At 47.9% G+C, this 13972-nt stretch overlaps 9 protein-coding genes across 9 annotated transcripts; 1 reads left to right on the forward strand and 8 right to left on the reverse strand.

The window, feature by feature from the left end:
- Positions 1-104: 104 nt before the first annotated feature.
- I303_108160 (uncharacterized protein) lies at positions 105-2332 on the reverse strand (the record flags this gene model as incomplete). Its single annotated transcript, XM_065969773.1, has 3 exons — positions 105-459; positions 539-1867; positions 1956-2332. 3 exons carry the CDS (start codon positions 2330-2332, stop codon positions 105-107), a joined length of 2061 nt encoding a protein of 686 aa, XP_065825845.1.
- A 423-nt stretch (positions 2333-2755) lies between these two features.
- On the reverse strand, positions 2756-3259 carry I303_108161 (uncharacterized protein; the record flags this gene model as incomplete). The annotated part of the gene is made up of 1 exon (XM_018410778.1): positions 2756-3259. One exon carries the CDS (start codon positions 3257-3259, stop codon positions 2756-2758), a length of 504 nt encoding a protein of 167 aa, XP_018260588.1.
- Positions 3260-4229: 970 nt separating this feature from the next.
- On the reverse strand, positions 4230-4721 carry I303_108162 (uncharacterized protein; the record flags this gene model as incomplete). Its single annotated transcript, XM_018410777.1, has 3 exons — positions 4230-4340; positions 4435-4575; positions 4662-4721. 3 exons carry the CDS (start codon positions 4719-4721, stop codon positions 4230-4232), a joined length of 312 nt encoding a protein of 103 aa, XP_018260587.1.
- A 365-nt stretch (positions 4722-5086) lies between these two features.
- I303_108163 (uncharacterized protein) lies at positions 5087-6391 on the forward strand (the record flags this gene model as incomplete). The annotated part of the gene is made up of 6 exons (XM_018410776.1): positions 5087-5115; positions 5179-5249; positions 5420-5565; positions 5788-5844; positions 5919-6124; positions 6244-6391. 6 exons carry the CDS (start codon positions 5087-5089, stop codon positions 6389-6391), a joined length of 657 nt encoding a protein of 218 aa, XP_018260586.1.
- Positions 6392-6589: 198 nt separating this feature from the next.
- Positions 6590-7747, reverse strand: I303_108164 (uncharacterized protein; the record flags this gene model as incomplete). Its single annotated transcript, XM_018410775.1, has 1 exon — positions 6590-7747. One exon carries the CDS (start codon positions 7745-7747, stop codon positions 6590-6592), a length of 1158 nt encoding a protein of 385 aa, XP_018260585.1.
- A 513-nt stretch (positions 7748-8260) lies between these two features.
- I303_108165 (uncharacterized protein) lies at positions 8261-8797 on the reverse strand (the record flags this gene model as incomplete). Its single annotated transcript, XM_018410774.1, has 1 exon — positions 8261-8797. The coding sequence occupies one exon, from the start codon at positions 8795-8797 to the stop codon at positions 8261-8263; it is 537 nt and encodes a 178-aa protein (XP_018260584.1).
- An 830-nt stretch (positions 8798-9627) lies between these two features.
- Positions 9628-10197, reverse strand: I303_108166 (uncharacterized protein; the record flags this gene model as incomplete). Its single annotated transcript, XM_018410773.1, has 1 exon — positions 9628-10197. The coding sequence occupies one exon, from the start codon at positions 10195-10197 to the stop codon at positions 9628-9630; it is 570 nt and encodes a 189-aa protein (XP_018260583.1).
- A 1418-nt stretch (positions 10198-11615) lies between these two features.
- I303_108167 (uncharacterized protein) lies at positions 11616-12415 on the reverse strand (the record flags this gene model as incomplete). The annotated part of the gene is made up of 2 exons (XM_018410772.1): positions 11616-11683; positions 11749-12415. 2 exons carry the CDS (start codon positions 12413-12415, stop codon positions 11616-11618), a joined length of 735 nt encoding a protein of 244 aa, XP_018260582.1.
- A 798-nt stretch (positions 12416-13213) lies between these two features.
- I303_108168 (uncharacterized protein) lies at positions 13214-13747 on the reverse strand (the record flags this gene model as incomplete). Its single annotated transcript, XM_018410771.1, has 1 exon — positions 13214-13747. The coding sequence occupies one exon, from the start codon at positions 13745-13747 to the stop codon at positions 13214-13216; it is 534 nt and encodes a 177-aa protein (XP_018260581.1).
- Between the last annotated feature and the right edge of the window lie 225 nt (positions 13748-13972).

Consider the following 13972-nt stretch of genomic DNA (forward strand, 5'->3'; position numbering starts at 1 on the left):
TTTGATCATCATCTGCGACGAGCGGTGAGATACATGAGATATTATGCAGGGTATACCGATACTGATCTAGAAATACAACCGATTACCATATATCGCAAATACGACTACATCCCCCTCTTTCCCTCCTCCCAGACCATTTTAACTCTAGGAAACCTCAAACTTTTCTTTCCTACCGTACTCGCTTTCTTCTCACGTTCCATCGAATCGGACTCACCAAAATACTCTACCGTGATATATTTCCCTACTATCTGTTCTGGGTACTGAGCGTACCTAATTCGCTGTTCAGCCGTAAACCCAGATCCGACCGATACTGGATGACCGTCATGCTCGATCCAAACGTTCGCCAGGGCATTATGTTCGCCGAATACTCCGTTTACCGATAGACGCATTGAGGAGGTGTCGAGGCTGGTCACTTTGTATTCTGCGTCTAACCATTTCTTGAATTTACGAATGTCGGATCTGCGTGATTGCCAGCGATGTATAATTTCAGTTAGTTCAGACCACATAAGCAGTCCGAATGATGTGGGAGGAAACTCACGATCGTTTGCCCTTATATCCCGTGTCTTTCCTCAGTATGATCCCCTCCCACCCTTCTCTCGCAGCTCGGTCTACCATAGCCTCCACGTCCTTGACATCGCTCACTTTGATCTGCTTCAAATCCTTGATCATCTTCTCCTTGACTCCCTCTGAGTCCAATTGTCCATTCAGCCATTTACCAAGATACCTAATATCCTCTATCCTCCTTCCGAAAGATTTACCTAACCCCTCATGAGCCCTGAAAGACGCCTTCGCATTCAGCTCGGCGTAAGATAAAACATCAAAGACAAAGTAACTTAGATGTTCGATCGTTTCTGATCGACGCATCTGCGAGACTGTAGATGAGAAATCTTCTACGAACGGATCATTGGCTATCCACATTGATTCGGCGACGCTGCCATCATCCCTTGCTTGAGAGGTAGCTAGCTCGTCCGATGTCTTAGGCCGCATCACGCATACCTCCCCGTCTAGAATCAGTCTTTTCACCACCCCCTCAGGTCGTTCTTCCACAATTAACGGATCCGCAACTAGCCATTGTCGCAAGTCGGGCAGATTTGATAAGGGTCGAAGTTGTTCTTCCAGCTTGGATAGAGAAGTGAACTCTTTCCCGGTCCGAGAAACGAAATGAACCGACACCAATTTGATACTGCCCTGATCGCTTGAGGGTGAGGGCGAGAGTGAGGGTACGAGGAAGTCAAGGAATGTGAGACATCGTACCCCGTCCAATTTCCTTGAAGCGTACCACTCTGATCCGTCCTTGAAGAGCGGGTCGAAAGGCGGTTCGAGGGATTTACCAAGGGCAACCTCGAATTTGTCTACTTTGGCTGTTTTGGGATGGATCGGCGTTTTACCACTTTTACTGACTTGTAGCGGCGAGACATCACTATTGGCCGTGGGATTTGCAGCCGATTGAAGTGTCTGAGGTGCAGGAGAGTTGGATGCTGCAGATTGGGGGCGTGATGAGGGTGAAGATCGATCGGAAGCGGTTGATACCAATTTCGGTTCGAAGACCGGAGCGTCCACCTCATCTACTTTCCGCCAAATCACTTCTTTAAGCGTATTCGCCCCGAATCCAGCTACCAGATTCCTATCTAATAATTTCCCAAACGTATCCATCAATCTCTGATCTTCTGAGATATGGTGCATCATCAGGAAAGTATACGTGAGCTCCTTGGCGTCGTTCCCCGTGACCCTCTTATTAGCTAGCAGGTTGAATAAGTCTATGATCCTCCATGGTACCATCGACCCGTCCGATATACCGCCATTGGTTGTGATCCATTTTTTCAAGTTGGCATATGTGAGGTTGGTTCGCAGATTCGGATCGTATATGCTGAAGGAAAGTTGGGATTGTCATTCAGCTGATATTGCTTGGCGTGAGACTGCTTAGATCTCAAAAAGGATGGGAACAGTCAACTCACTATTCTAACAGCTCGCGTAGATCGGGATACTCGCCTATGATCAATTTCTTCCCAGTCTTGCTATTTTCCGCTGCAACTCTACTTTGCAGCTCCGCGACTCTGTTAAGGTGTCTAGGGAGGTATGAATAGTCGGGGAAGATCAATAAATTCATGTCTTTCACGGAAATCGCTGCGTGGCCGAAGCCTTTTTGCTGGGCGACGATTGAATCGATCCATTCTCGTGGGTATGATTCGCTCACATCCGGATCTGAATTTGACCTAGCAGCTTGAGAGGATGAAGCTCTGCTGCCGATGTACTGGACTAAAGTCTGAGAAGACCGGATCCTCAAAGGGAAACCTACAGCCGGTGGACGAAGTAGAAGGCCTCTCCTCCACATCTTGCAGGATTACGATATCTTGATATGAGCCTGGGGGGAAGACTTTGAGATTCGTACAGATTAGTAACATGTCATGGTAATGTCTCGACCATCTTGAGCTGAGTCGGTGGGATTGATGGACGTCCTGTGCTGTCCAATTAGTGAAAGTGTTTGATGTTGATCTATGGTGCGCGGGGTGTTACTGCATTGCCCGGGGTCGAAGACGCTGATGATGATGATGATCAGATGGTGAATTGTGGAGACCCCCTTTTCCACAGATCACGTGAACCACTTCATGACACTCCTTCTACACATCGACAGACGCAGAACATTGAGAGGATCCCAAACATATGTGATATGCATACAAACGTGCTTGATCGCGGCATGACTATGCTAATGCTACTAATGAATGTCTGCATGTTGTTCATGCGAAGCGCTGACACCTTACTGATACCTGACAGTGATATCGGCCTCGCTCCCTTCTTGAGAACCGTAGATCTCGGATCTCAGCTTCATCGCTTGGGCCTGTTCGATCATTTCGCCGAGACTGCCAGGCTGCGTGATCGTACGGGCTGTACGAGCAGCGATCGACGGTCTGGCAGTGGAGCCGTGCCCAGATGGTGGAGCGGAAGGGGGAGGTGGTGGTGGTGGAGGAGGATACACGGCCGGAGGACTAGATCCCGAAGGCGAAGGGAACGACGGTGGTGGAGTGAACAACGGTGGTGGAGGGAAAGTCGATGGTGGATGAGGAGGCGGCGGCGGTGGTGGTGGTAAGGGAGGAAGAGACCTGATAGCTGGTCTAGACATCCAGTCAGCCGAGATACGCGTTTTCTTGTCATCTTTGAAAAAGATCTGCCAAAATCTGGTAGCTACTGTATCTGGATCGTTCCAGCCACCAGTATCAGGGTTCCTAGTCATGTAGTCCAGAGCATTACTCCATCCTCTCATGTCACTTGGACAACTGTGTGTATCGCGCAGAACTCGGCGGATGGATTCGAAATGTGCTGTATTGTGCCTTGGCTCGGGCGGGTACGCTGTATAGTACAAAGCAGAATAAAGGTGTCTGTGATCGGTGAATTGTGCATAATGAAAAAGATCAGGTGATAGGCCGTTTCTTGGATCGTTCGATAAAGCGGTGTCAGAGTACATGGGCCCGGTGGGTACAATGTCGTCGGATTGAGGATAGGTGTTAGGCATCTTCAAAAGTTTTTGGCGGCTGTGTTGTATACCAGAAGACGGAGACGTGCGTGTATGTGCGAAATGACTAAATCGATTGAACAAGAGGGGTCCGAGAAAATCGAATTAGTCAAGCTTTTATGCAGCAGCTCTATAGTCAAAGTCAAGGTGTGTTACTGTCTTATCCTTATGAGATAGGCAGCCTTCTATCGAATGCAAAGGATGTAACACGGCGGTACCTGGTGGAGCATCCGACGAGAACAAGGGACCGGCCAGCTTCGCAAGGACACTGTTCGTGACGTATGGCGAAAGAAAGGATGTCATATCTGTGTACAAGCAAGATCGATGTACTGTCCTCTGCACAATATGTCCTCTCACTTGTGGACATTCAGTTGTCATAATCCGATGAATTCACCGATACGATCAAAGGAAAAGACAGTGGTCAGCTTCCTAGCTCAGGCGAAATACTGCGTATAGTCTGATGGTTGCAAAGAGGTTCAATAGGGTGGAAGTAGGGAGCCCGTGAAGCCGACTATCTCGGAAGAACGGCTGTATCGGAATCGGACCTTTCTTGTTATTACGGGATGCACGAAAGCCCCTATACAGATGGTGAGATGCATGCAACAGATATATGTTTACAATCTGTCGGAGATTAGGGTACGGTCAGTCCACATACAATCATTGACGATAGCCTTCTTTGTCAAAAACTCATAAGAGGTGTTTGGGACTCACATATACAAGATTACTCATTCTTGTACTCTATAGGTGTGTTCAACCCGACCCGGTTGGCCGTGGCTTTTATCCTTTCTTCCTCTGACATCCCGTGTATAGGATTATAACGTTTCAGTAATTCCTGAACACAAGCGATATCAGCTGAAGCTCTCAATCAGGTTCCGAATGTCGATCAGACTAAGTGAGAGGATGGAGCAAGGTAGACGTTGATGTACAGCATGTATTCTCGTCGATCGTAAGAAATCTCTAGTCTCCAATAATGTGCGGGATAGTATCTCTTTATCCGATGTGCTAGCTACCAGGGTTCTGACGTGCTGCGATACGACAGGACTTCGAGTGGACCGCGATGATCGCGACTACAACGAAGTATGTGGAGTCAGCTTTTTTGGGTTGTTGAAGCAGGAAGGCAGTGGACACCTATGATGCGAGCCCCATCACTCACCGATAGACGTATTTCCCGAAGGACCGATCGATAGAGATGGGTGATAGGCGTTGATGACATGTTGGTGTGTATGTTTTCCGAACAGAATGGCAAGTAGCTCGGCTCTGGGAGTCCAATTGTTGGCGAGAGCTTCTTGAGGGAACGATGTCTCGATGAGCTGTCACAGAATACCGAAAGGTTGTCAAGAGATCCTGGATACTTTTCTAATTACGAGGACGGAATCAAAATTATGATAGAAAGGTGCCCCGCATTTTACGCATGGGATTTGATGGGAACCAAGCAGAAAAACTAAAAAACAAATTCATCCCACCTGAGGCTTATCTTCTCTTGCTTCTCCTCAATCACATTATACATATCCAACGTATCCTGCCCCTTCCCTTCATCGTCTGCTCCTTGCTAACTTGCGTACCGAGTCATACAGCAATATGTCCCACATTCTTACCGACGTCGAAATGTAAGCTCAAATTGCCAGGTCGCGCGAGAGCTTCAGTCCAGCTGACAAGGATTCGTGAGACAGGCTCAGACTGAGTTATAACGATATACATACTGCTATACAGAATGCCGCACCAAAAATCAAAGAGGAATTTGGTGGGTTGCAATATCGTCAAGAGGCTTTCTTGCTGACTTTCCTGCTGTTTGCCTTGCTATTCGAACCTTTTTTATTTTGCTTTTGCTTGCGAATATCCAAATCTATCTGGATCTATCTGCACGTACGACTACCCGCATCTCGGCGATCTCGGCTATCGACTGACCGATAGCTCCTACGCTTTTCATTGCTATTGGAGGAGGAGGATTTATTCCTGCTCGTATATTACGAACGCAGCTGAAAGCTGAGAAAGATGGCAAGAAGAGGAATATCCCGATTCAAGCTGTTGGATTGGTGTTGTACGAGGATATGGGTGGTGTGAGTGTCATGTCTTCCGACCAGACTGGAGAGGAAGCCTATCTATCTAGACGTTCATCCTTCACCCTTCACCCTTCACCCTGCACCCCTCACCCTTCATCCTCCACCCTCCACCCTCCACCCTTCACCTTCCGCTTTTCGCCCGTCTCTCTTTACGTTCGTCCTTCCTTCTTCGTACTGTGACCGCCTAATCACTTTGCTTCGGCTGACACATGCTTGCAGGTCGAAGAGAAAGTTGGTACCGAGGTAGTCAGGACTCAATGGCTTGATTTCTCGACTGTGAGTTAGATCGTAATCGAAATTTCTGAATGCTAGACTTCGCGTCCTTGCGCTAACGGATCACGCTTGTCTAGCTTGGACAAAACTTCACACACGGCGGTCTACTTGGTCGACATATCCTAGTAGTAGACGAAGTCGACGATACTCGAACGACCCTCACATATACTATCCGAGAACTGCAAACCGATATCGAGAAGCAATTGGCCTTGATAACGGATGAGACTGAGCGAGAGAGGCTGAGGAAGGAGACTCGATTAGGCATTTTCGTCGTACACAACAAGTGAGCGAAGCCTTTATCTGTTAGACGTATCATCATGTGGCCCACGCCCCATTTTCATCTCCAAATCAGCCGTCTACCACTATGAATCTCTTTGCTGATGAAAGCTGTGCTTCGTACAGACTCAAGCCGAAAGCTGCCGAATTGCCGGCGGACGTAGCTTACTTCTCAGCAGTCGACACACCCGACGTATGGCTCGCCTACCCATGGGAATGCGATGGTGATATTGACGCTCACGATTCTTTGCGAACGCACAACCCCAAGATCTAAGATTTAGGTATTGCAAGATTGGTCCGCGATTTCGAACTGAACAGCGCTTATTCATACTATAGATGCTCAAAATATATGCATAACCAAATTACAGCTGAAATCACTGGCTACCGAAAACATGCACAGCGGAAGGAGAGATGCAAGGACACTTGAAGCTTCCGAGCTCTTTGACGTGGCGACTTGACGGACCACCAGAAATCATATGGTGAAAACCCTCGCGGTGATGATACCTAAACCTACTGAAATCGGACATAATAACACAACGTTGGTTGTCGATGGACTCAATTTTGCTTTGATCTCGAGTGACAGTCCAGCAGCGTTCGAATCGGCTGTTTCCTTCCTGTTTAGTCGGTCGACTTGCTTCAGATGGCAGTCGCAAGTGATCTGAGTGCCAATTTCAGCCGGGACGTGACTGCCGGTTTGAGGTTTCTTCGTCTCTTCCTGCAACCTGAGGGTTGCTAGTAATGGCGATGCAGAGCGTGTATCGCGGGTGAATGGGACGTGGACTGACTCAGCCGGAGCTGGATTATATCTAGTGAAAGACGGTCCAGGTGAAAGTCTTCTTGGACGTGGGACTGAAGCTGATGCCGGATCGGGGAAGTAAACGGGAGGCGTGCATAACCGAGTGCGGACCAAGGGTGTTGATGGGGGTAAGTGGGTTGGCACGACCGCACTTGGAGCAGTTGGGAATTCTTGACGTATGTAGTGATTCCAGAGAGGTTGTGACAGATCTGGGGAAGTAGGGGATGGAGGTACTTCTGCTGGTGGTGGAGTGAAAGCAGGAGCTTCTTGGATCACGGGACACGGAGATGGGCGCTCAATATTCACAGGAGGAGATAGTGTGACTCGTGGAGGTGGGGTAATAGCAGCATGAGGAATTGCGGGCGACCGTATAATTGGCACTCGGTGATGGGCAGGTGGAATTTCATGTGCTGGTAGTAGAGTAGTAGGAGCATCAGGAACTCCGGGGGGAGAATATGGTACGCCTTGGTGTTCGGTAGCAAGTGGAACCTGATATACTGATGCTGAAGAAGGAGGAGACCGGGATTTCATTGGCGAGAACCCGGGAAACCAAGCAGGAACTTCTTGTACTGGAGGTGGAAAAGGAGGCGACCGGAGTTTTGCTGGTGGTAAAATCGGAGGGTAGTGAGGTGCCTCTTGTATTGGATGTCGAGAAGGAGGAGATCGGAGTACTACTGGCCGTAAATCCGGAGAGAAGAAAGGTACTTCTTGTGGTGGAGCAGGAGACGGGAGGCTTACTGATGATGGAGCAGGGAGGATCGAGTCTATGTCAGACAATTGCCCCCGGAGTTCGCCTCTGACTGCCATGGGTCTATCGGCGTCTGTAGGTGACATGGTCTGAAAATATTTGCCACTGCGTTCAACCTGAAGTAGCTATACTGATTTTGAGTAGGAGTTAGATCCGATTCAGCGGTACAAAGAGACGAGATTATCAAGCAGATGAAGTGAAGGATGACAAAAATCGTCTGTTCCACATGCTTGACCGTATTATATTGTAATGACGACGTAGCAAGATTAGTCGAGGATACTGCACACGACTTTTGGTCGTTGTGAGTGTGTTCGTTGAGTTTCTGGCGAACAATGCCTTTCTGTCTTCTTTGCTGTCCTTCTGTCTGCCTTGTAGATCAGTCACAGTACATACAATATCCCTTTTGAACAAAATGTATTCCATACAGGGTGCGAGAACACACGGAATACAGTACAATAATAGGTAAAGATCCGGTCAAATTCAGTCCAAATGCAGTACAAACGAGTGGAATACATAGTAAAGGCATGTTCGATATTCGAAGTGTCTGAATATAATCCAATCTAAACCCACTCCATCAAATCGAAGCGGAGCGTAAGACATCATCTGATGACCCTAGTATCGGTATATCTCCCACAAAGGAAACACCACCAATGGCCCTCGTCTCTCTCATTCTCCTTCCTCTCGTTTCCGCAGGAAGAACAGACATACTTGTGTGCACGATTGAAAGTGGGGTACTGTGTTTGATACCGTGCGGGAGCTGATGCGGATAAAGCGTAAGACGAGTTTCCATAAGCTTCTTGTGGAGTCTGGTAGGCTTGTTGTGGTTGAGCTTGAGCAGGAAATCTGTGGTCGGGAGAAGGTCCGACGAAGTTAGACTGAGCTTGTCTGTAAGCGGTATTAGGCTGACTTATGCTTTGATACGCACCTCCGCCCGCGGAAGTAGAAGGGTTCGTATTGCTTGTATTGGCGGCGGCGCTTGAAGATGATGAAAGTGTAGGGGTAAGATTCGCACTCGTCTGATCTGCTTGGGCCTGAGTCTGAATCTGAGTTTGGTTTTGCGATTGCGATTGAGGTTGAGCCGACACGGACGAGGGAGAGGGGTAAAATCTGTAAGGGTTGTATGGGTTGTTGGACATGATTTTTCGCTATTTAGGGTACTGTGATGAGTTCGTTGGGCGGTCAGTGGCGAATACTTATCCCTTCGTACAGTGAAGAAGGCTATGGTACAGAATGCATGAAGGCTATATATAAGTTTGCACGGTTAAGTAGATTGACATGTACAGACCTCGACACAGTCAGAGAAGGTTTCCGCTTGATTACAGAAAGAGGACATTTTCTGAAGAGGTTACTGTACCGAAGCTTCGAAATTTGGTGTCTTAGGCTTTTTGTGCTTCTCGTTGAAAACATCTTCTCGAGCGATCACTCCGCAACAACGCACAACGAACAACGAACAACGCACAATGCACAAAGTATGTATCTCAGGGCATATAGGCCCTTGACGATCGGCACCGCTCAATCCCCGCAGTAGATCAAAGGGGTTTACACGAGGACAGAAGATTCTCATGGGTTCTGCTTCTGGTTCAAGTCACCTCGAGGACTCGGTGTGAAGGTATCTTCCTTTCTCCCGATCTGATGAGGTAGTGATGTTCAAGTGGAATCTAGGCTCAAAGCGCTCAAACCACGAGAGACCATCATTACAACACTCACAGTGTGTGAATTTTGAGCCGTGTCTCGACATACTCCGATTGAAACTTCAGCTAGGCTAGAGTACCTCGCAAATTCATTCACTGTAGGTAAGACACAGCGTAAGATCTGTTTACCTTGATAGATTTGCAATTTAATACATCCCGAACATCTTGCAAATTACACAGACTGGACCATTCCTCATCAACGCCATGTACTGACTACACACCACTTCACAGGTTCCAAGGGACACAGGTTGAGAATGATTCGAAAACATTTTTGCCTATCCGGTCACCGTCTTTATATCGGTACTAGTTTGGCAATACCAGCAATACCTAAATCCATCCATCTTATCGATCCTTTCTCTATCGCACGATCTACAAAGGTACTTGGTAGACTGACTTCCTGTTCCATTTGACGTCGTGGTCCCAGCTTCTTGCTGGGTCGCATAAGCAGGAGTCTGCTCTTGTTGTTGTTGTTGAGATTGATAGTACGAGGTTCCGTAGCCGTAGTATCCAGGCGGAGCGGGATTGACGGAAGTTCCGAAAGTCGCTCTTGAGATGTTGTATGCTGACATTGGATATACAAACGAGTCGTCATCGTTAGGGGCAGCAGCAGCACCGATTGTAGGAGTAGATGTGTTTGTATCTTCGGGAGGGTTTGGAGCGGTAATCGACCAGAAATTAGGTACGGGAGCGGTAGTTGTAGAAGCTTGTTGACCAGTAGTCGATTGGTAGGAGGTCTGAGTACCACCTTGAGGCTGCGCGAACGATTGGGCACCCCACGGTGCAGTAGGCTGACCGTTCATGTTGTAGTATGGGTACTGCGAGAACTTGGGCGGACCGTTGTTCATACTGAATCGATCGCTGCTAAGCCTAGAGTCAGGCGCTGAAAGCACTTGTACTTCTGAAGTGCTTGTTGACCAGGTGTAAGCGAGGAGAGGAATGCGGTGAGATAATAAACTGGAAAGAGAGTGAGGTGTCAAAATTGTCATTTCCGGATGGCAACTCAAGCTTTTATACAGCATGCAGTGGCTGTCAATCTCATACTGTCGCCTTTAAAGATTACGATGTCAGATCTATCAATGAGTGAGTACTTTCTAGCATGCTCTTTCGAGCAACATGCAGCGCAAGGAGAGCACGCTGGAAACGACCCGCAGTAGCGATATCCGGTCACCACGATCTCCGCAGATACAACATCGGCCGTATGGTGCACGAGATCAGTGATTGAATGTTCATGACGAGCCAAGGCTACGCTAGCTTGACGTTCGAAGGCCATCGGACACGACAAAAGGAGGGTCGGGATAAATGTAAGAATGGAAAAATGGCCAGTAACAAGTTTCGGAAGACTCAGACCGCGCTGGAAAGGCGCAGCTGATGGGGTCGAGGGGCATGTCATCGATGTTACTGCCATTGAAAGACTTCTAGCTCGATCAATCTATCCCAGTGTCAATGATGGTGGCGGTGTTTTCTTCTCTTTGATCATGATATACTCGATTAAGCGAGATAAGTTTCGCCGAGGTGTCCGATCAGATTGAGACAGAAAATGTCAGAAGACTTGTCAGTTCTGTCGCCTTTTGGGGATACCGGCCGGAGCTTCTCCTTCTTTTTGTGTACACTTCAGTGTCACTGTCAGGTAACGAATGCCCGTGCGTCTGGTATAGCCTGATATGATTGATCCATCAAAACTTCTTTCACCCTTCGCGGCATGCCTCACTACGTCATTCATTGTGCTCGAAAATAAGGTGCAGGGTATGATCGTCAGCTTCGCCGTAATACGATGTATCGTGGTCAGTGACTAGACGCATCGAGATGAATCCTTCAGTCGTCGAGTAGCGGGACATTCAATGCTCACTCGCGATGATGGTCTTGGAGAATCAGTAGACTTGCCACTTTATTCAGGGCAGAAGTGGCGACTTTACCTAGGTCTACAATTCAGTTTCTCCCTCGAAATAATCTAGGGAATATACTGTGTACTGCTTTGTTTGAGGCTGCAATGCTAGAAACCATGAATGGACATATGCATACATGCCATATCACCGACTCGCTCAATCTGGAGATTCCTGCAAGGTCATTGTTCACGATCAATCTGAAATCATGTTGAACAAGAATATCGCAGAACACAGCTCTTCTCAATGACCGGGCTACTGTCTGGAATCGTCTTCTTGGAAGCCGCCGCGCGTGTATAAATCTCAACGATAAGGGTATCAGGGAATGATGTCTTGATAGAATCCTCAGCCCGGTGATCAGCATAACTACATATGTCAGCCTTTTATCCCAGCGCTGATGAGAAGGAGAATAATTTACACTCGGATTGTATTTGACAGTCTCCGTCTCCACCTGACAGTGGAAACAGTACATCTTCCTATCCAGCTTCTCCGATCTATACCTCTTACACAACTCACACGCCCAATGTGATTTATCTTCTTTGGGAAAATGACTAAACAGTTCATCTTTCCCATGAAAGCCATTGTCGTTTTGGGAGCTTGCGGAACACGATGTCGTAGTCGACTGTTCTGTCTGAGAAGTCGGTGAGAATGGGCTGTAGAAGGAGGGAGGACTTGTCGGTGCAGCTGAAGCAGGAGACCCAGACATCATCGAAGGGTATTGGGAACGCATATAGCTATAACCGGTGACTGGAGTGGGACTGGTGGGTGGTGAAGAGACTGGAGCGGCAGTTGGAGATGCATACATGGAATAAGAGGGGTTGGACCAAGAAGAATTCCAGCCGCCTGTACCGCCACTGCTTGGTGTTGTCGCGGTCGGAGACATGTAAGCTGGCTGTTGACTTGGATGTTGACCTGCAGCTTGTAAAGCGCCGAAGGCATAAGCCCTCTGCTGCTCAGCTGTAGCTATCGTGCTTGTTGAAGGCGAGGGAGTGAACGTTTCTGGCGAGCTCAGAGAAGGTCGAGAATCAGGAGAATCGGTTCCGATACCTGTAGTCCAATTTGGGTAGCCGCCAACGGGATATGAGGTGTGATAAGATCTAGGAGGCGTCGTCTGCTCTGATGGAGGTGGACCGTAGCCGTACGCATAAGGGTAGCCGTAGCCATACGGCCAGCCTGGATTCATGGTGAAGCTGTACTATGAAGTACCGTGAGATGGCTTTACTCGAACAGATGAGACAAGCTAGATCTGAGACTGATCTCTCCAAAGCGATGGATGGATGGCGGAAATGGATGAAAGACTGAACGACAACCTCAACAATGCATATATGCCATATGATAATATACCTTCGCATACCCGCCATAGAGCTACAACGACACTTCACATCCTGATCATCCAGAAGATCTTTTTACTGTTCTGTACTACCACGACTCGGAGGGGCTACAAACTTATTTGCGAAAGACAGGTTAGATCCTTTCCACATCAACGCTGAAAGCTAATTTTCTATGTATTCGTCATGTTCCTGGGAACAGCCATACGAAATACAAGAACAAGTGTTTGTGTCTTCTTGATGGAAACTTAACGAATGCGACTTAATGCTCATCTGCTTTTTGATGGATTATCGTTCTCTTCGGTTTGATCCGTGATAAAATATCGGTTATGACAAGGAGGCGTCTAGCGCTATTGAGCTGAAAACTGCGTAGTCTTAACAACACGACCTTTCCGAACTTTCTGACCCAAAGGGATATGTAACTCATATGCACATAAGCGAAGGAAAGGGGAACGTGTAAAACTTTCTAATAGGCGACCGTAGTTGTACAATCATGTAGCGCGAAAGCGCTCTTCGGTTACAAACACCAATGTGCTGCAGCCAGCGATGATTGATAGACCGACTTCATTCTCACTGAGAGATGTAGCGTATGCATCATGTCTTTGTTCTTTCCTCGAGCTAGACAATCTGACGAGCTCAAGGTGTATTACGGATCAAGGTCCTTTCACCGCGATGTTCTTGGTATTATCTCTACATTGCTTACACCACAAGAATCCATCAAACTTCATCTTCCTCATTCGGCACTTCTCACATTCGTAATGATGTTCCCCTTCATATCTGTCCGGCATCGCAGGAAGCTGATACGTCTTTCCCGTTCGAGGTGAAGTCCACGTGAGGTCCGATGCATCTCCAAAAGGTTTATGAACCGGCGCTTTGGTATTCGATGGATCGTTCCACGGTCCAGTCCACGTTTTAGGCAACAGTGTAGGATCTCTAGTATACATGTCGTATACCCCTTGAGTCGGTAGGATGACCGGCTTGCCGGTAGCTTGAGATTTGCCTGGATTGGGCGCGGGTGGATTAAGGTCGATTTGCGAGAAAACTTCTGGGTGATACCAACCATATCTGGGGAACACGTAGGGCGAGAACGGATTGGCATGTTCGTATGGGATGTCAACGGGAGCTGGAGGTGGGTTGTACGGTGTGAACATGAGTGGTTGAACACGTCGCCAATCTTCCGGATCCATCTTGGGATCCGGCAAAGGTCGACCTCCAAGTAGGAAGGGGTATTGATATGGGTTGTCCGAAGCCTGAAAAGCAGAATCAGTGCCGTTTAGACATGACCGGAAGTAGAGGAAAGTTATTGGGCAACTCACCATCTGAACGCTTGTTTTCTGTAGAAAATGATGTAAGAGAAGACGCATATGGACGACAAACACTGGAAATTGTATTTCTGCATGAATTGGGCATGT

The sequence above is a fragment of the Kwoniella dejecticola genome, chromosome 11, assembly GCF_000512565.2.
Source record: "Kwoniella dejecticola CBS 10117 chromosome 11, complete sequence".
NCBI classification, from domain to species: Eukaryota; Fungi; Basidiomycota; class Tremellomycetes; order Tremellales; family Cryptococcaceae; genus Kwoniella; species Kwoniella dejecticola.